The sequence below is a fragment of the Panicum virgatum genome, chromosome 1N, assembly GCF_016808335.1.
Source record: "Panicum virgatum strain AP13 chromosome 1N, P.virgatum_v5, whole genome shotgun sequence".
Classification (NCBI taxonomy): Eukaryota; Viridiplantae; Streptophyta; class Magnoliopsida; order Poales; family Poaceae; genus Panicum; species Panicum virgatum.
In genome coordinates this window covers 35,740,994-35,760,310 of record NC_053145.1, presented here as the reverse complement: position 1 = coordinate 35,760,310, position 19,317 = coordinate 35,740,994, and the positions used below count along the sequence as shown (strand labels likewise).

Below are 19,317 nucleotides of genomic sequence, written 5' to 3'. Positions count from 1 at the left end.
GACTTGCTGGGGTGAAGCTTGTTCAGTCCGATCCTCATGAGCTCCAAGGTGTAGGCGTACATGATGTTTAGGCTACTGCCTCCATCCATGAGCACCTTGGAGAAGCGAGTGTTGCCGATGACGGGGTCAACAACGAGTGGGTAGCGTCCCGGGTGCGGGACGTAGTCGGGGTGGTCCTCGCAGCCAAAGGAAATGGTATCCTTCGACCAATCGAGGTAGGAAGGCGTGGCCTTGGTGACGGAGAAAACTTCTCGGTGCTCACGCTTGCGTTGCCGGGAGGTCATGTTCGTCGTTGGTCCTCCAAAGATGAAGAAAGCGTTCTCCACTGGGGGGAACTCGTCGTCTCCACCTTTGTCGCCAGCATCCTTTTTTCCTGTCCTCATCGCGGTGCGCGACGTGGTTGTAGTACTTCTTGAGCATCTTGCACTGCTCGAGGGTGTGGTTGACTGAGCCCTTATGGTAAGGACACGACTTCTTAAGCATGTTGTCGAACAGGCCACCACCGCCTCGAGGGGGGCCTCGAGGTCCTTTACGGTCTGGGGTGGCAGCGAAGGCCTCCTTGGAGTCCTCTGCCTGCCCCGATCCGCGCTGGTTTAGTGGGACCGTCTTCTTTCTTTTCCTCCCCTGCTTCTGTTTCTTGGGGGCATTGGGCTTGACGTTGCTGCCCTCCGCGGGCGCATCGTCCTTGCGCTTGCTTGGCTTGTCGTCGAAAATGGCTCCAACAGCCTCCTCGCCGGTGGCGTAGTTGGTGGCGGCGTCGAACAACTCGTTGGTGTTGGCGGGTCGACTTCTTGCAAGCTCGTGCACCAGGTTCCTGCATGTCGTACCCTCGAGGAAGGCGTTGATGACCTCGACGTGGGTGACGCTGGGGAGCTCGGTGCATTGCTTGGAGAAGCATCGCACGTAGTCGCGCAGGGTCTCGTTGGGCTTCTGGTGACACCCTTTGAGGTCCCAGGAGTTCCCAGGGCGCACGTATGTGCCCTGGAAGTTGCCCACGAAGATCTTGACTAAGTCGGCCCAGTTGTGAATCTGGTCCGCGGGCAAGTGCTCTAGCCACGTTCGTGTGGCATCGGCAAGATGAAGAGGGAGGTTGCGGATGATGACCGTGTCCTCCGTTGCACCGCCTAGCGTGCCAGCTAGGCGGTAGTCGTTGAGCCAGACTGCAGGATCAGTCTCGCCCGAGTACTTACGAGGGTGGTGGGTTGTCGAAAGCGCGGGGGAAAGGAGGCGGTTCGAATCTCCCGGCTGAAGACCCGGGTACCCGGAGGTTCCGGGGACTCACCCCTATCGTGCTCGGGGTCGAAGCGTCCACCCCGTCGAGGGGTATACTTCCTGCCACCGACGATGTAGCGGGCATCGCCGTCTTCGGCGTGCCCACGGGTGTCGTGGAGCCGCTCCCTCGCGGGAGGCCTTCCGATGCGGTCATGCAATGAGGGTGCCTTTGCACCGGGCACCACGGCTGCCTTGCCCTTCCCTGCTGGTGGAGTGTGCACTGAAGCCTCGTGGTCCTGGTGCGCAATCCCACCAGGCGGCTCCGGGGCCTTTCAGCGCATGCGAGATGCAGAACTCTCGGCCTGTTGCACGGCAGCTTGCTCGTTGAGCGCCTGTACCTCGCGGCGCAGGTTGCGGCCCGAAGGAGTCGATGGCTCGGGCATGGCCTGGAGTAGGTAGGCCACTGCGACGAGTTTCTCGCCGACCGTTTTCAGTTCCGGAGGTTTGTCGACGTTGTCATCAGCCAGGATGCGCTCTCGGGCAACACGCGCCGCCGCCTGGGCATGTGCACCTCGTGCGGAGTGCTGCTGTACAAGCGCGGTGCGCAGCTCCTGGGTCTGCCGACGTTGCTCGTTGAGCTTGGCTTGGAGCTCTTTGAGCTGCGCCAACTGGGCTTGCCGCGCCGCCGAGCTTGTCGAAGAAGAGGGGGCTGCAGGCGGCACCACCAGTTGGTTCGCCTGCGAGTCCGTCCCGCCGTCCCCGTCGCCGCTCGGGGCGTTGTCATTTTGCTCGTCCGCAAGATCTGCCATGAAGCACTCCCGGGTGGGATCATAATCCCCCTCGCTGGAGTCCTCAGAGAAAGCGAGGCAATAGGCCGTCGCGAGTTGGAACGAGCGGACTGCATCGGGGTCGCGGACCCCGGAGTAGTCCTCGGCCTTCTCGGCCGTGAAGTTGTTCATGAAGAAGTTGACGTCTTCGGCGATCGAGCTCGCCGTCTCGGGGTATGATTCATCGGGAGACGATGCGATGAGGTTGCGGATCGACAGAAGATGATGACCCGGCAGATCCTCATACTCGGTGAAGTTAGTGCTGATTGAAGAGGCGTAGGTGGCAGCGTTGTGCATCCCGAAGGGGAAGGGCGAAGGCGAGGTCGAGCCCCCCCTGGGAGGTACTGGTGCTGAAGCAGATGTCGGTGCCGGCGCAGACGACGCCGAAGCACATGATGACGATGCGGTGGCCCCGTTGGCCGTGATGCCGAGTTGCGACATGCCAGCCTCAACCCACGCGGGGGAGCTGGGACATGACGCACGGCGCCGCTCCGCACGTGCTTGTCGTGAACGCCGGCCCGAGCGCCTGTTGCGCTGGGCTGGTGAAGTCGGAGGGACGGGGTTGTGTCTGGGCGAGAGGAGCTGCATGAGGTAACCGTTGCCGGTTGCTCTGAACTCGAGACTCCCGAACCAAATCACAAACCCCGCTGGGAGCGGATCCGAGATGCCCATGGGGTATGGGTTGGATCTGCCCGCCATCCCTGGAGATCAAATGGGAACAAGAGAGAAAATGTCACGCAGCGAGCCCCTACCTGGCGCGCCAACTGTCGGTGTCCCGACCCGGGGGTCCGGATCCCAACTAGTAAATGCCGCGTGTTTCCTCGTCCCAGATGGTGATGCAAGAGGCAACACAGTAACGCACGGGTTTATCCTAGTTCTGGCCACGGGACCGTACGTCCAGCAAGGGGGTGTGCGAGTGCACTGTATTATCTTGCACCCGGAGTGCTTGTAGTAGGGGGTACAAACGGGGCGAGAGAGGGAGGAAAGCTTCCAAGTCTCTGCTAGAAGTGGGGTTTGAGCATGGCGAATGTCGATGTCGGATGCTGGGAGCAGGGGCGTGTGCTCTTAGCCGTGGGTGTCTAGAGAATTGACCGACCCTTTTAAGGGGTGCCCGCCTCCTCCTTTTATAGACACAAGGAGAGACGGGGTACATGCGTAGGAGAACACGGAAGTCGCCGTCTTCCCCCGAATCGCGGGGGTGCAGTGGTCAAACACTGTAGAAAGTACACTATGGGGCATGGTGCTGGGCGTGGCGATCGTTCTGGCCATCGTCCTAGGTCTCGCGGAGATTGCGCCGGTGTCCCGCCAACCCCTGCAGGTGGAGAGGTCGTCGCTGTAGGGCGTACAGTTCTCCAGATGTGGCGTTCCGTGGGCCCTACGGGTCAGGGTCCTGCGTACTCCAGCGGCTGTAGGGTACGCGGCGGTCCCGGACCCCCTGGACGGAGTGCTGATGTGCACACCAGGAGGTCCGAAAAACACGTGGAGGTCTCGGACCCCTTGAGGGGGGAGGTCCGAGCTCCGGGTTGCGAGTGATGGGTGTCCCTCTCCGAGGGGCTCGTGGCGACACCGGACCTCCTCCCGAGCAGGAGGTGAGCCCGGGGCCATACGTGTGATGATGTAGAGTCCGAACGGCCGGAGTTGGCAGAATATTACGGAACTGTGCCGAGCATGCCTCGCCCCGCGCCACAGGTCCCGCAGTGCTGCCACAGCGCCCGGGATGGCAGAGTAGTGACCGGAGTTGGCGGATGGGACTCCGGTCACAGCCACCGTGGGAAATGGCGGTCTGACACCATCTGTCCTGAGCACTGTGGAGGAGTGATTGGCACTTAAGGTCTCCGTACGACGGGCGGGTGAGCTGCAGGGCTGTTTGTCCCTTACGCCGAGGGGTGGCCTCGAGCGAAGCGGAGATGAGTTACCTGCTCGAGGGTAGGTTCGCTACCCTCGAGCGAGGCGGAGATGGTTTGCCCGCTCGAGGGTAGGTTCGCTACCCTCGAGCGAAGCGGAGATGCGGGGCGCAATCGAGGGGTCTCGACGGGGACCCTCGAGCGAGGCGGAGATCGTCCCCCGGGTTCGAGGGGAGCGTGGATGGGCCGCTCCATGTCAGTGGGCCGTGTGTTTGGGCTTCTTGAGTCCTTTCCTTTCTTCCGGATTGGAAGGAGGTCGTGGGCCTCGGTGGGCCCAGTTGCCTTAGCATGTGTTTGCGTTTTTAAAGCGATCTTAGTGCCCCGATTAGGGTGTCCCTAATCGTGGTACTCGACATTAAGTGATATGACTATGGTACAATGTAAATATTAATTAATTTCGCCATCCTCATTTTAGTTGAAATGTATTGTGAAGAGAATGTATGTTTAGGTGCTCTCAAACGCCCCCAAAAAATGAACAGATAGAAGATGCAAAGATCTATATTCATATAAAATTTGAGATGCAACACAAAATTGTACAAGGAGATATAAATAAGTGAAATGAGCACTTGAATAGTAACTGATTGTACTGTTCGTGGATGATTCGCAACTCGCAACTATTCAAATATGAATTTCACCTTTTTCGCATTTTCTTATACAAATTTTTGTTGCACCTCAAATTGTGTATGAATATAGATCTTTGCATCATCGTCAATCCATCCAAAGTTGTTGTTGGATTTTTCGTGTATTTTTATATTTCTTTTTTCGTGTGGGAGTATGGAGATACCTAAACAAATGGGAGTACATGATATATTCTCAACATATAAAGTCGTTACTTATCTAGCTCTCCACCAATATCCTTCACATGAGGCTGTCATAGTTTTCCTTTTATCCGATGCTTATTTAGAATATTCCCTCGTAATACTTGACCTTTTGATAATATTCTGTCAAATTTTTAAGAATTTGATTACCAATAACTATTGAAATTTACATTTAATATATAAAATTCATATGCATGGATTTGTTTGGAAAAGTACTCTCACGACTTTTTGATTCGCATTATATATATTTCACGAAATTATTCTAACAAATATAGTGTTTTCGGCATTACAACATTCAAGCCCTGTTTGGGAGGGCTTCAGCTCCGGCTCCAAGACCGGCTTCTGCTGGAGCCCTCCCAAACGGGTGTCCTCTGGTGAAGCCGCCCGAAATTCCGCTCTCTGGAGCGATTTGGTGGAGGAGGAGCCACCAAAACGTGGCTCCGCGCGGCTCCATCGGCTTCTCCATATTGCTTGCCTCCTTTGCCCCAACGGCCGCACGCAGAGCAGAGAGCGGGAGCAGCGACCGGCGGATTGAAGCTCGTACTCGTCGCTCCCCTGCGGCCCGCGTCGTCGGTGGCTGCATTCGACGTCCATGTGGACCGCGACAGGAGCACAATGCGGGGGCAGAGGTAGGCTTGGCCAGCGCGGGGCGGATCTGAGGTGTGCGCGCCAGCTGCGCAAGCTGGCCGGCGCGGAGGTGCGCGGGCAGGCGCGCAGGGCAGCTGCCGTGGAGGCACCTCGCGGCATGCAGGCGGGCGGCGATGGGTTGAGAGCCGTGAAGAATCGGAAGGGAATCGGAAGGGGAGGTGAAGCGGGGCGGATCTGAGCATGCAGGCGTCCGGTGACGAGCATGCAGGAGGGGAATTGGAAGGGGAGGTGAAGGGATAAGGTAGAGAGAGGAAGGAAGGGAGTAAATAAGAAGGAAATAAAAAATAGAAAAAAAGGAAAAAAGAAAAAAAGAAAAATATGGGGAAGGGCAATTTGGACATTTCACATCTCAATCCAACGGGTGAAGCCATTTTGCCACACGTTTTTCAAAACAGCTTCAGCTTCATCAGAGAAGCCGCTCCACCAGAAGAGCTGGAGCTGGAACCGTTTTTTTAAGGAGCTGGAGCTCTGCCAAACAGACCCTCAATGTACTCCTTGACTAATAGTTATTGTAGGTCTTTGAAATACTAAGGAGGATCTAGGATTATTTTTTGCGGTAGTAGCTAATTAAATTAAGTGGGTCGAGACAACCAAAAAGTAAATAAATGGTTGGGAGGGGGGGTGAATCGCACATATATAGCCATCACTCATACTTATACCAAGCAAAATGATGTCATGCATGTGAAGTTGTATGGTCCACAAAGTGCCACTTATGTGCCCAGGAATTGAAGAGGTGAAAACGAAAGGCCAAGTTTATCTCTGTTCTCTCGTTCTGCAATTCAATGAGGAACTTTATCGCTTGGCTCGCCATCATTTCAGGTTAATTGACACTTGTGGCTCTTGGTGACCTCAGCTAGGGACAGAAGAAAGTGTATACAGGTATGAGTATTAGTCATAGATATAAATGTGAATATATATGGCTATGATGATTTGAACAAACAGGCGAGTTTTTTCCTTGGCTATATAAATTATAATATAGGCCTGACTGAACAAACTCGTGTATGTAGGTCCAATTGTGACTTACAGGGTCCAAAACTACAGATCAACAATATCAGCAGAGATGGAAAAAGTTACGACGAATGGTTGGCCCCAGAGATTATTCTCAAATGGTTTTAGGGGTGAAAAAGGATCAAATACGAATCGAACAGGGATCAAAACCACAACTTTATTTGTTTTCCTTTTTTGTTTGAATGAAAGGAGTATTTGTTTTTCTTTTTTGTTTGAATGAAAGGAATATTTGTTTTCCTAGACGAATATGAACATGAATTCGCATAGAACAGACTGTCATTAGCTGGCCAGCTCTTCCATTATGCCCTCTTTATAGGATCTCACTTGATAAGCAGCTGCAGCTTGGCAGTTTGAGTCGTATGGATCTCCCAATGCGATTGAACAAAGTTGCATTTCAAACCCATAAGCGCACCAAACAGAACACAATTTAGATGGGAGTATGAGAGCACACCATATATTTATGTACACAATTATTCAAAAGTTCTGCAGATTAAAAAGCGTATACAGATCTGGTGATAACTTTGCTACATCGAAATAGCGTGTAGCATGCATAGCAAACATAAACCTTCCGCAAGCATCCCATTGCAGCTTCACATCTTTGCTGTCTTATATATAACAGCACACAGATGGAGCATAAATACTAGCAGGGTATCGCAGTTCTAGCATATATGAAATTGTCAGGGAGGGCTACCGTCAGTCTACTCCTTAGAGGCATGGATAGCGGACACCGTGGAGACCATGGAGTCGACGCCACACTTGTTGCGGGCGTTGGAGCCCCTGCAGATCTTGTAGTACCCATTCTCGCCCCAGTTCTCACCCCACGAGTTCTTGATGATCCAGTAGGGCTTCTCCTTCAGGCGGATGGGGGCGAAACCAGCTGCACCGTAGCCGACAAGGAGAACACCGTGGTCAAGGTGCCTGCCGCAGATGTATGGGCATGACACACCACCGATGTATGTCTGCATGTACGCAGCATTGATACCAACTGCGTGGGACAGAGGACCAGCATCAGTGATTTCAATGTTCGCTGTTGATGATTCTATAACATATTAAAATACAATCAATAGACCCACTAATGTGAGAGATCATGTACTTACTTGCCAGTGGACCATGTTTGATAAGGTTGGCAGCAATTTGGCCTTCATCCACAGAGACAACACTGAAGTTTTGAACCGAAGCAACAATCTTCGACTTGTCAAAATTGCATTTGCCATCTCTCCCAGTGTACGGGTAATCCTTCTCACTCTCAAGGCCACCAGCTTTCTGGAGATAACTGAAGGCTGTGGTCATCAGCCCACCATTGCATCCCGCATCACATGAATCAGGTTCTGATGAATCACACTGCAGAATTTACACCATGAGTGGAGGATAGTGAGTTGAAAGATTGATGAATCACACTGCAGGATTTACAGTAGGAATGGAGGATAGTGGGTTGAGGTATTAATGAATCCACAAACAGCAGCAAATTCAATTTACACAGTTTCTACCATGAAAACTCAACAAACATATGTGAAACAACTCACAACTTTAGCATTGCAACTCATCACTAATGAACACTAGCAAAACCATATCCCATACAACAACAACAACAACAACAACAACAACATAATTTTTTCCCCAAGCAAGTTGGGGTAGGCTAGAGATGAAACCCAAAAGAAACAAAGGTCACGGTTCAGGCACATTGATAGCTAGTTTCCAAGCGCTCCTATCCAAAGCTATCTCTTTAAAGATATTCCAAACCTTAAAGTCTCTCTCAACTGACTCATCCCAAGTCACTTTAGGTCTACCTTTACCCCTCTTTACATTTGACCCTCTCTAGAACCCCACTACGCACTGGCACATCAAGAGGCCTCCGTTGGATGTCCAAACCATCTCAACCGATGTTGGGTAAGTTTCTCCTCAATTGGTGCCACCCCGACCCTATCCCGAATATCTTCGTTCCCGACTCTATCCCTCCTTGTGTGCCCGCAAAACCACCGCAACATCCGCATCTCTGTTACACTCCGTTGCTGGACATGTGCCTTTTTGTAGGCCAACATTCCGCACCATATAACATCGTCGGGCGAATCGCTGTCCTATAGAACTTGCCTTTTAGCTTTTGTGGCACGCACCCTCCTGTCACATAGGACGCCAGAAGCTTGACGCCATTTCAACCAGCCAGCTGAAATTCTATGCCTAACATCTTCATCAATGTCACCATCTTTTTGTAGCACCAATCCTAAGTACCGAAAAGCATCCTTCTAGGCCACCACTTGCCCATCTAGACTAACATCTCCCTCCTCCTGTCTAGTCGCGCTGAAATCGCACAACATAAACGGTAACACGGGCATGTTGCCAAATGAGAATTCATTATGTTGAATGAATGATGGTTATATTTGCTGTATGAAGACAAAATTACTTCTTACTGGGTGAACATACAAATAGTCTATGTATACTCTGAAAACAATAGACAGTTCAAGCAACATAATCTATGATGGTCATATCAAAGTTCCCTTATGCAGCCTGAATGAGGCTGATTATTACCAAGTTGGGACTCGCTTGCACGCTTGCAGGCATGCCATAGGAGCAAGGGAATACTTTGTAAGCCACCTAATTAAGAATAAACTTCATAATGAAGAGTAGCTGACCCATGAGAAATGAAATGTCAAACAGTAGGATTTGTGATATGTCTGGCAATGCTTTTGGTCAACTTAAGCCCAAAAATTTCCTGGTTTATTATTTTTGAATTCTTCAGTCAGAAATTTATTAAGTCAAATTCCACATGGCTTTCCAAGCTCATCATCTTTCTGAGCTCACTCGGGATGACCAAAAGAGCTTAGTATCCACATGTCAAACGCAATACGCTCCAAGGTCAAGCCTACCTGACTATGCCATCGGCATATACATCACTCTACCTAACATTTCTTATCTTCTTATCCATCAACTCAACTAAGCCAACAACTTCAGCTGTCTAGACTACCTTTAATAACAATCAAAACACTTTCAGTTAAATTATAAAGGAGTAACATCTCAATCTTTAACCACTCTTTTATCTGCCAATTTCACGTTTAAATTTTCTCATCAAATTTTGGCACTAGGTTGTCCTCCCAAGTCCCCCCTTTTCCCCGCTCAAGATATGTGCGCTGCTGCCCATTCAGATAGGTTGAAAAATGGGAAAAGAACATCACACCAGCTGCCAAAACATTGACAAAAGACCGCAAGAATCCAACCTTCCTTGCAGGCTGCAGCACCTATCAACCAATGACAAAAAAAAAGACGAAATAGTAGGAAATTGTGGAAGTACGCAAGGGAAGAAGTATCTCACCTCATGGTCGCAGTCGACAAACTGCTGCTCGGAGAGCACCTCCAGCTTGCCGGTGGCGAGGTAGTGCGCACCCTCCAGCGCTCCCGACGCGCTGAACGACCAGCACGACCCGCATGAACCCTAAGAGCAAGTATTATAAGAGGCGAGATGCGGGCGAGATCCAACGTGGAGGGGAGAGAAACGGAGAGAGAAGAGGGAACGGGCGCGTAGCTACGCGCCGGCCGCGGTCGGCGAAAACGCGCCTCGCGCGACGCGATTGGATGAGCAAGCATCTACGCATTGAAGAGCTGCGGGACCCATTCCTCTGCCTCGCGCCTTGCAGCCCGCAACCGGCGACGAGCGGGCGAAATTATAAAACATGCTCTAAGACATCAACAAAAACAAATTAACAAATCGCTTCCACGCGAAGTACTAGATCAAATCAATCACGAAACCATCAAAAGAACGGCTCCGATCGGCGGATCCATGGTCAACGGATTCCGGTGAAACCGACCTGGTTCTTGACGGGGCCGACGGCGCCGTGGTCCCTCCAGTCGAAGTCCTCGGGGAGGCCGTCGGTGGGGAGCACGGGCGCCTCGTGCGCCGAGCCCCCGAGCTCCCTGAGGAGCGCGCGCCGGGACTTGCGGAGGCCGAGGTAGGTCCGGCGGAACTCGGCCGGGGTCAGGTCGGAGAACTTGGTGATGCCGTGCTCCGCCGACGGGTCCAGCAGCTGGTGGCGGCGCGCGCGGCGCAGGTTGGACTTGAACACGGACAGCCGGTACGCGTGCTCGTCGGCGTCCTTGTAGGACTTGCCGAAGCGCTGCACGAAGCTCAAGAAGTGGGACTCCGCGTTCAGCTCCAGGTCGTTGTCGTCGCCGCCGGGCACCACCTGACGGATCAGGGGGTCCTCGGCGTCGACGGCGGCGGTGACGACCGCGGCCGCCGCGGCGAGGGAGAGGAGGAGGAGGACGCGATGAGCCATTGGGGATTCCTTGCTTGTTTGGATTGGTTGCTTCGGGCTTCTCGGTTCTCCCCACTACCCACTAGCTATATAGGGAGTTGTTTGGATATTTTCTCTGCTTAGAGTTCTAGGTGGTGCGGTTTTTACATGTAAACCCTCGTTTGGGCTGATAATATGAGCTATGATCCAAAGATATTTTGTGAAAACTTTGTTTTTTTGTGCTCCACAAATACAAATAAAATATATGTTAAAATGCTGATACAGTGGCTGACACTTTTTTTAGTGTGTAAAGATTAATATCTTGCGAACGAGCCTCTGGCTCAGTGGTAGCAGTGGAGCGCTACCCACCCAGGTTCGATTCCCATCGGGAACCAATTTGGGTGTAGCAAGGTGGGTGCGTGTGGGTGTGAGTATGGGTCTGTGTGCGCGTGAGTCTACTCAGTGGGCGTGTTTCGAGACTACTCGGATAGTTCCGTCTGCGTTGAGTTCGGTCAGCGTGGGCGCCTAAAATCTTACATGACTCTCCAGTGCTTCTGAGTGCTTTAAAAAAAGATTAATATTTTAGGAAGATCTACAATATTAAAAGTATCTTTCAAAGAAACTATTAAATATTATGATGTCCATAAATATAGGTTTTTGTACAAAGTTAAAAATATATGAGTTTTTCTATCAATATATCGTAAGATTTCTTGGGTAAAATTATGTCAACATTATGAAAGTATGGTTTGCATGCTAATTTAGGTTGCATATGCATTCTCAATATTGTTTTTGGTTAACGGATGTAGATGTACATGTACAACCTTTTCTACAAAAACTAATGTGTATGCTTTTGGTTTTTAGGTTGCTCTCTTGAGGATATCATGTTTGTATGGGTTTTTAATATATTAGTAACCTCTCTATGTTTCTTTACACACTAGGCTTCCATTTGCTAAAAGTTTGATAAAATTAGATAGTCTTAAATTTTTCTCTTAAAAAAAGCTAAAGACTCATTTGGGATATAGCTCCTACTCCTTGTCGTTTCTATGTATCGTAAATCATTTTTGGGTGACAACTGACAAAGGACTAACCGTGAATCGACCAAGCCCGTCACCCACATGTCTTCATACGTGATTACTCAGTCTTTGGAGGACTATCTGGAAAATAACAGTGATGTACCCCTGGGTGATGGGTCGCTAAGGATGGAAACAAATCGGATTCGTACGGATACGGATTCGGATATCTCAGATAACTATATTTGTGTTTCCTTCCAATTTCCATCCCTTAGGATGGAAACGGATTGGATTCGCACGGATACGAATTCGGATATCTCGAATATTTTCGGATATCCATTTTTCTGTTTTCTTACCGTTTCCATCCCTACTAGTCGCTCCTTTCGGCGTCAAAAGCGCTCCTTCCGCCCTTATCCTCTCGCTACAGGACACAAGGGCAACAGGGAGGCGATTTGTGTTGCCGGCGGCGATTCAGCCGGTCCCTTCCCTCTCTGGTGACCTGTACGGCGCCGGAGATGGAAGAGGAGCGGCGAATCGTCGTGCGGTTGTGAATAGATTAGGTATTTTAGTACCTAGGTCTCCGCTTTCCTCACTGTCGACGACGACGGTGGTAGAACGAATAAGCTCGCCGGGTGTTCCTATGGCCACAGCGGTGTTCTTGCTCCTCCAAGGGACCTTCTCCAGAGACGGCGCCCTCTGTGGTGTGTGCTCCTGCGACCTCTCGGTGAGGTTTGTCTATCTCAGCCTAGGCTTAGTGTTAGGGTTGGAGATTTCAATCCCCTCTTTTGGGTTTTGTCGATTCCGGGTTGCTAGCTTTGCTGGCGGTGCCGGATTTTCTTCTGGGCCACCGCTGCTTGGTGGCGTGGTGCCAGATTGGGTTTCTTCCCCAGCTGGTGGTGACGATTGCTGATGGTCATTCACCGTCTCTTGCGTGTGCTGAAGTTTGACAGCCATGAGGCTGTGCTCGTCTGCACACATCTCTTACGGCTTTCCAATGTTTGGGATCGTTCTGCTAGCTTGGGAAGAGAAGTTGGTTCGTTGCCTTAGTGGTCTCCGGTGCTGGGTGGTGGCCTGGTGCTTCGATTCCGGCAAGTTGCAGTGGAATCCAAGTTCCCATCGCGAGGTGTTGATGGCGTTGGCCTTTTGCTACAAGGATGGAGAGGTGGCTGTGGGTTCCGTGGCTGGCAGGTGGATGAATCAAGCTCAAGCTTCCCCCGGCGGCAGATGTCGACGATGGCGAGCTCTGATTCATGGTCAGGAGGGCTCGGGTGCGTCCCCGGCCGATGATCGTTCAGCGTGTGCTTCATCCCGTCCTTGGAGTCGAGTGTCCTTTGCGGCTCTTTTCAAAGCCATGGTGCGATGAGGCTTCTTCTGACCTGGGGTGAGCGGCGACTGGAGTCGGCGGTGGTCTCCGGCAGCGGCGAACGGCGGCGTACTCTGCAGGATTCAGTTTGCAGAGGTTCCAAGGGCTTCGTTGTAATTTCTTTGTGTCTTAGGGGCCTCCGTGCAAATAGGGTGGGACAGCTGTCCTCTATATCTTCTTTGGACGTATCTGTATTTGTACTGTATCCTTAACTTTAATACAGGTATGTTTTGGATAAAAAAAACGAAAGAAAGTGCCGAACAACGTGTACCCGATTCTAGCGATCCTGAGCGTCTGCCATGTGGGTCCGGTCCTCCTCGAATCATCCACGCCGGGTTGGTCGCGGTTCCGTCCGGGTGGGAGAAAATTAATCACGGCCGCTAGGAAGGAAGCGTGCCGGTGGCCACGACGGCAAGCCGGAGGCCGACGGTCGCCACGCACCCGCCCGTCCGCCGCCCGGCACTGATATTATACTCTGTTCTACTACCCTTTTGGAGGTCAGTGTCACCCACGGAGATCCTAATTTATTACTGCATCGGAGATCTGAAATCATCATGGTCAGACAAGGCAAAATAGATATTTTGATTTCATAATTTTATTTCAAAAGTTAAATTCATCCTTCAACTTTGAAAAGACCAATCTAGTTCCCTAACTTTCATTTCTAGATTAAACTTGTTCTTATACTTATGTATTAATCTTATATTTATGTAACGCTCCATGCTAGTATGAGGCTAATAAAAAAAAAGTCAATTTTACTCTTGGCTTCTTCTTCCTCTCCTCGGATCCAACATCACCGTTTGCGCTAATCAACTGATGGAGCAGACCTAACCGTGTGTTTGGTTGCGGGATCAATGGGTTGTGTTGGATCCAACCTTTATTTTGGGGACGGAGCCAACCCATCCAGTGTTTGGTTACACCTCTGATTTTGGGGACGGAGCCAACCCATCCAGCCCATCCAGTGTTTGGTCGAAGGAATTGAGAATAAGGGTTGGATGGCGAGATAACACCGTTTGCTATGGCATTTTACATCAGGAACCCTACAGTTCTAAAAAATTAACTAGGCCCGAATGTAAAAATCATTGAGTCATGCATATTTACAACCGGAACCAGGAAATAGCCCGCCGGCCACGTCGCCGCCAACCCGCCCCTCGCCGCCCGTCGGCCACGCCGCCGCCAGCCCGCCCCTCGCCGCCTGCCCGCCCGCTGCGCCGCCCCCGCCTCGACGCGGATTGGGGGCCCTGCTCCTCCGTGCCTCCCTGCCGCTCTGCGTAATGCGCCCGCGGCAGCTCTGCGCCGCTCCGCCTCCGCCAAGCGCCGCGCCGCGCTGCCTCCGCCATCGCGCGTGCGGGAGGGAGGGGGAAGGAGGAGCAGAGGGCGGCGGGGGAGGGAGGGAGGCGCGGGAGCGGGAGCGGCGGAGCTCGAGGGAGGATGGAGGCACGACGCCGGGGACCGCCCGCACGCGGCTGCAGGGGAGGGAGGGAGGGAGGGAGGGAGGAGGGGCGCCGGAGGAGGCTGCGACGGGGGAGGCTGGAGGAGGAGGCACGGCGAGGAAAGAGACGGAGGAAAGAGACGACGCTGACGGAACCAGAGGAGCCGTTCCGTCCCTCGAAATATGGCGGATGGAGCCAACCAGCATACTCTAAGAATATTCCCTCTGAGTTGAACCTATCCCTACTCAGCCCCAAAACAAACGCTCGTGGGAACGGGTTGAACCCGCTCCGGCTCGCTCCGCTCTCCAACCAAACACACGGTAAATGTCCTACCACGGGCAGAGCTATGTTGGCTCCGCCGGATGCCCGAGCACCCAGGCCGAAATAGAAACTCAATGTTAATCATTAAATTTTCACCTTATAAATTAAAGAGCCAGCAGCAGAACTATGGACATAGCAACCCCTTTTGATTCAGCTCTAGCTTCGCCCCTATGTCCTAGGTACCAAGTATCAAATCCAAGAACTGGCTACTCCCTCTGTCCTGAAATATAGAGCATTCTGATTTTTTGCAGACAAATTATGGAGATAGAGAAAACACGCATGTATCCCTCATTGGTGTATTATTTATATAATCAATTGCTTAATTTTTAATGTCTGCACCAAAATCAAAAAGACTAACATGCCTTGTTTACTCCCTTAGCCCACCACAATTGATTTTTTTTTACAAAACTAGCATAAAACCTAGGAAACTAACATGGGTTTTTTTTGCAAAGAACTCTAGAATGTCTTATATTTGAGTACAAGTCTTAAACTCTCCAATACCTTACATTTCAGAATGGAGTGAGCAGATTTTTGTTTTGCATGTTCAAGTAGAGCAGCAAGCGGTGCTTCTTTTTTATCCGTTTCTAGCACAGTGGCGTTGTCGAGCCACTGAGCTACTAAGAGCAAGGCTAATAATTTAGTCTACTGCTGACTGTAAGAATCATGCACCTATCTCTCAGCCTACTTGTATAGTAGTTTACTTCTCCACCATTAATACATGACCCATTTGTCTATCTCATAAATTTTTTTGGTTCTTGTGTCGAAATTGGTTGTAAGCTAACAGCCCACTTCTTCTCTCTCCTCCACCTCAGCATTCAGTCTGCTTATAGCCCACTATAATACTTACTCTAATGCTGCAGCTACATACTTTTTTCTCTATGCTCTATACTATGAGCTTTACATCAAATAATCAGCTCCCATTTCTCCTACATATAGATCTCTTAGCTGCAATCAGCACAGCTCTGCTCCTATTTCTCTTTCAGTAAGGCCACCAGCAGCAGTACACAGACAATCCCACCATAATGAAAAATGAGATGGAGAGCCTAAGGCGAGTATCAGTGCGAGTGCAAGTGCAAGTGTCATATCAGTACCATGAGCATTAATTTTATTGACATGGTAAATTTTTTATGAAAAGAGAGAAATGAGAGTGTCATGAAATATGAGATGAGTGTCATCACTATGGTACTCCTTTGGTTCGATTACCTAGTTTATGATCTTGGTAACCGTGTCGATGACACTTCCATTAAAACCGGCCTAAAAGTAAAATAGACTTTTCGCGTTACTCTCATGCTGAAAAAGGACAAAGATGATTCTTAGCACAAAGTTGAAGGACTGCAATACCTATTGTGTATTCGTTCCAGTACTAATACTGGAATACAGCGTCACAGTCGGTCAAAAAAGTAGCACACATACGAAGTACATCAGCAGTTTTTATATAGAACAGCAAAAAAGAAGTGAAAGAAAAAGGAAGGGTACGGTTTCATTTCTGGCAGGAGCAGTAGTATAAAATCCATCAGAAAAAACTGACATTATCCAGAAACTAAGGATCTGATTAGCTCTCAAAATTTTTCTTGCGCTACAGTAACTTGGAACGTTTGACTACTAATTAGAAGTATTAAATGTGAATAACTGACAAAACGCATTTCATAACCCACGGGCAAAATCGCGAAACGAATCTAATAAATCTAATTGTGCAGTGATTAGACAATATCGTGCTACAGTAAACAATCTCTAATGATGGATTAATTAGGTTTAATAGATTCGCCTCGCGATTTCCCATCCATCTGTGTAATTAATTTTATAATTAGTCTATATTTAATAGGCCTAATTAGTGTTGTAAATGCTCTTAAAAAATTTTGCCCAAAACATTTTGGGAACTAACTAAGCCCGGGCCCTTGGCACGTAGCCTGTTCTTTCACGTGACTCTGGGCAACTGGCTCGCCAGCTTGTAGAATTTTTTAATTGATGAACAGTATAAAAATGAAGAGCAATTTCTTGATAAGAGCAAAACTAATAATATAATCGGCTGTTAGTTGTAAAGTGTTTATCTTTCAGCTCACTTGTACAGTAGTTAGACCTTTATTATTAATATATGATCCATTTATTTCTCTCACAAGATTTCTTGATTTTTGAGTCAAAGCCAGCTATAAGCTTACAGCCCACTTCTCCTCTCCTCTCTTCTTCAACTCAACATTTAGTCTGCTTATACCTTACTATAATCATTGTTCGCCTACACAGCCGTTTACACTGTTTAGAGCAAGTATTATGGTGGGCTATTGAAAGCGTCTAGGCCCTTAGTGGGTTTTGGAGTATTGATTGACAACACGATTAAAGGACTAACTTGTTTGCATGAGATTATAAGTAGGAATTTAATTGAGAAATTAGTACTAAATGAGATGGCTCATTGTTGCAAGTAAGTGTGTTTATCCCATTGGCATAATGTATACGTGACAATCAAAACAAGAAAAGAAAAGATAGAGCAATGTATTCATGGTTGATATAAAGACTCTAATATTTGTGAAGGCTTGTTAGACTTATGATGGGATTCAAAATGACAAGTAAAGATTTTGTGAATGAGATGTGATATGCTTATGCATAGTCTCAAATATGGAAGAACTTGTCATTTATGATAAATGTTGTTAACAAAAGAAGTAAGCAATGCAAAAGTGAATGAGACATGAGGCAAAGATAACATCTCAAAATAGAAAACTTGCATAATGTGATTGAATTGAGAATTCGAATTGATAAAGAAGATTTCATGCATGACACAAATCAACATGAGTTCAAGATGGATGGCTAGGATAAAGGTAGAGGACCGAGAGGCGTGTTTTAAGAGGCTACGCAAGCGACGGCTTGGGGAGAGCAAAGAAACCGATATGGGTCAAAGGCCGGAGATCCTAGAGTCATGGAAAGCTCTATGTTAAAGAGTGTCATTATTCAAGTGAAGAAAGTGACTCGTGAATCAAGATAGATTTCATTCCTATGCAAATTGAAGATTCAAAGTCACTACTCAAAGCAGACGTGCTCAAAAAATGAAGATGTTGATACCCTCACGGTATTGATCGAAGAAAGGACGGCATGATCATAATGTGAAGCTCAAGTGGTGATTGTGGTAGTTGTATATTTTATTTATGCACTTGAGTATAGGTATGAGTCAACATCTTCAAGTGATGTTGATCACAAGTGCTTGACCGCCGAGATCAAGAAAGAAGAGAGCCAAGGAGTCAATCAAGTAATGAAATTCAAAGAAGAGCTTGATAGACTCAAGATCATTTATGCCTCCTTGGTAAGAAAATTCGAGAGCTTATCTACTAACTCCTTATCTCGCATTGACACTTTAGAGAAGAAGAATCAAGTGCTCAAAGCCAAGTTGGAGAAGCTCACTAGTGAGCATGTGGCTTTGCAAGAAACTCATACGGAGCTTGAAAAATCCTATGAGAAGCTTGTGGACTCACATGTCTCACTTGAAGTGGCTCATGAGGTTATGATTACAACGGTAAAATTCTATGAACCTCTAACTCACACTTGCACATGCTCACAAGTTCAAATTGATTTGACTTGCACTAAACCATGTTGTTTTCAAGCAAGCCAATCTAGCATTGAACAAGTATTTGTAGAATCTTGTGATGACTTCATTGTACAAGAAAATGAAAAACTTATGCATGAAGTAAAAAGGCTCAAAAAAGAAGTGATCAAGTTGAAGGAAAAAGAACAAGTGAGACCTCAAGATAACCGCGACTCCGTGGTGAAGAAGCTTGAGAAGGGTTCAAACATCACTAGCTCAAATCCTCAACAAGATCAAAAGAGCATCAAGCACAAAATTCCAAGAAAGAAGTCTTTAGGACACATCAAGTGTTATAGATGCCTAGAGAAAGGGCATTATGCAAGAAATTGTCAAATCAAGCCCGATGAGGAAGAGCGACTTTCAAGAAGTCAAAGAAAGCTCCCAGAAAATAGAGTGTGCTTTGGATGCAAGAAAAAGGAGCACATGGTTTACTGCTGTCCTCAGCAGTTCAGGTTTGACCAGACCGGTCAGACCGGTCGGTCCCGACCGGTCAGACCGGTCCAGGCCAGAATTGCTGTAGGACCCATCAAGTAGCCCTCAAGGTCCGCTCTTCCACTCAAGAATCATTGTAATGATCAGAAGCATAATCATCAAGTCAAGAGCACCTTCGTCAAGCTTAAACACCGAATTTGCTACACTTGTTGAACAAAAGGTCATATGAGCAAGGATTGCCCAAACGGTAATTTGCCTAACTCAAAACTTGTTCAATATGACTTTGCTAAGCTTGGGAAAGACAAGATGAGTACTTATGCTCCCAAGATGATCAAATCACCCAATGTTAGCATAAGAGCAATTTGGGTTCCCAAGTCTATTGTGGCTAACGTTGTAGGGCCCAACAACATTTGGGCACCAAAGAAAGCTTAAAAGGGTTGCAGGTACATGGAGATGCATTGGATAACTTGGCTTATTGAAGTGTATTGTGTATTAAAATTATTGGCCAAGTTCAAGGAATAATTTTGCATATCTTCATCCAATGTCATCTCGGTAA

At 48.7% G+C, this 19,317-nt stretch overlaps 1 protein-coding gene and 1 long non-coding RNA gene across 3 annotated transcripts; one reads left to right on the top strand and one right to left on the bottom strand.

Moving 5' to 3' along the window:
• Window positions 1–6,843: 6,843 nt before the first annotated feature.
• LOC120655703 (cysteine proteinase 1-like) lies at window positions 6,844–10,746 on the bottom strand. Its single transcript, XM_039933663.1, has 4 exons — window positions 10,215–10,746; window positions 9,722–9,841; window positions 7,515–7,758; window positions 6,844–7,402 (listed from the first exon to the last, which is right to left on the bottom strand). Exons 1-4 carry the CDS (start codon window positions 10,680–10,682, stop codon window positions 7,116–7,118), a joined length of 1,119 nt encoding a protein of 372 aa, XP_039789597.1. The 5' UTR covers window positions 10,683–10,746; the 3' UTR covers window positions 6,844–7,115.
• Window positions 10,747–12,032: 1,286 nt separating this feature from the next.
• Window positions 12,033–13,277, top strand: LOC120655704. Of its 2 annotated transcripts, none has more exons than XR_005667695.1 (2): window positions 12,033–12,379; window positions 12,667–13,277. It is a non-coding gene; the product is annotated as an uncharacterized LOC120655704 (long non-coding RNA). The 2 variants fall into 2 exon arrangements; XR_005667696.1 differs by having other exon boundaries at window positions 12,034–12,374.
• The last annotated feature ends 6,040 nt before the right edge of the window (window positions 13,278–19,317 follow it).

Bases quoted from the DNA above. Each gene is read 5' to 3' on its own strand.
- LOC120655703 (XM_039933663.1), bottom strand. From the start codon at position 10,682: ATGGCTCATCGCGTCCTCCTCCTCCTCTCCCTCGCCGCGGCGGCCGCG. The intron at 9,842-10,214 runs GTCGGTTTCACC...ACTTGCTCTTAG, and splicing joins TCGGCCCCGTCAAGAACCAG to GGTTCATGCGGGTCGTGCTG. The intron at 7,759-9,721 runs GTGAGATACTTC...TAAATTCTGCAG, and splicing joins TTGTCGACTGCGACCATGAG to TGTGATTCATCAGAACCTGA.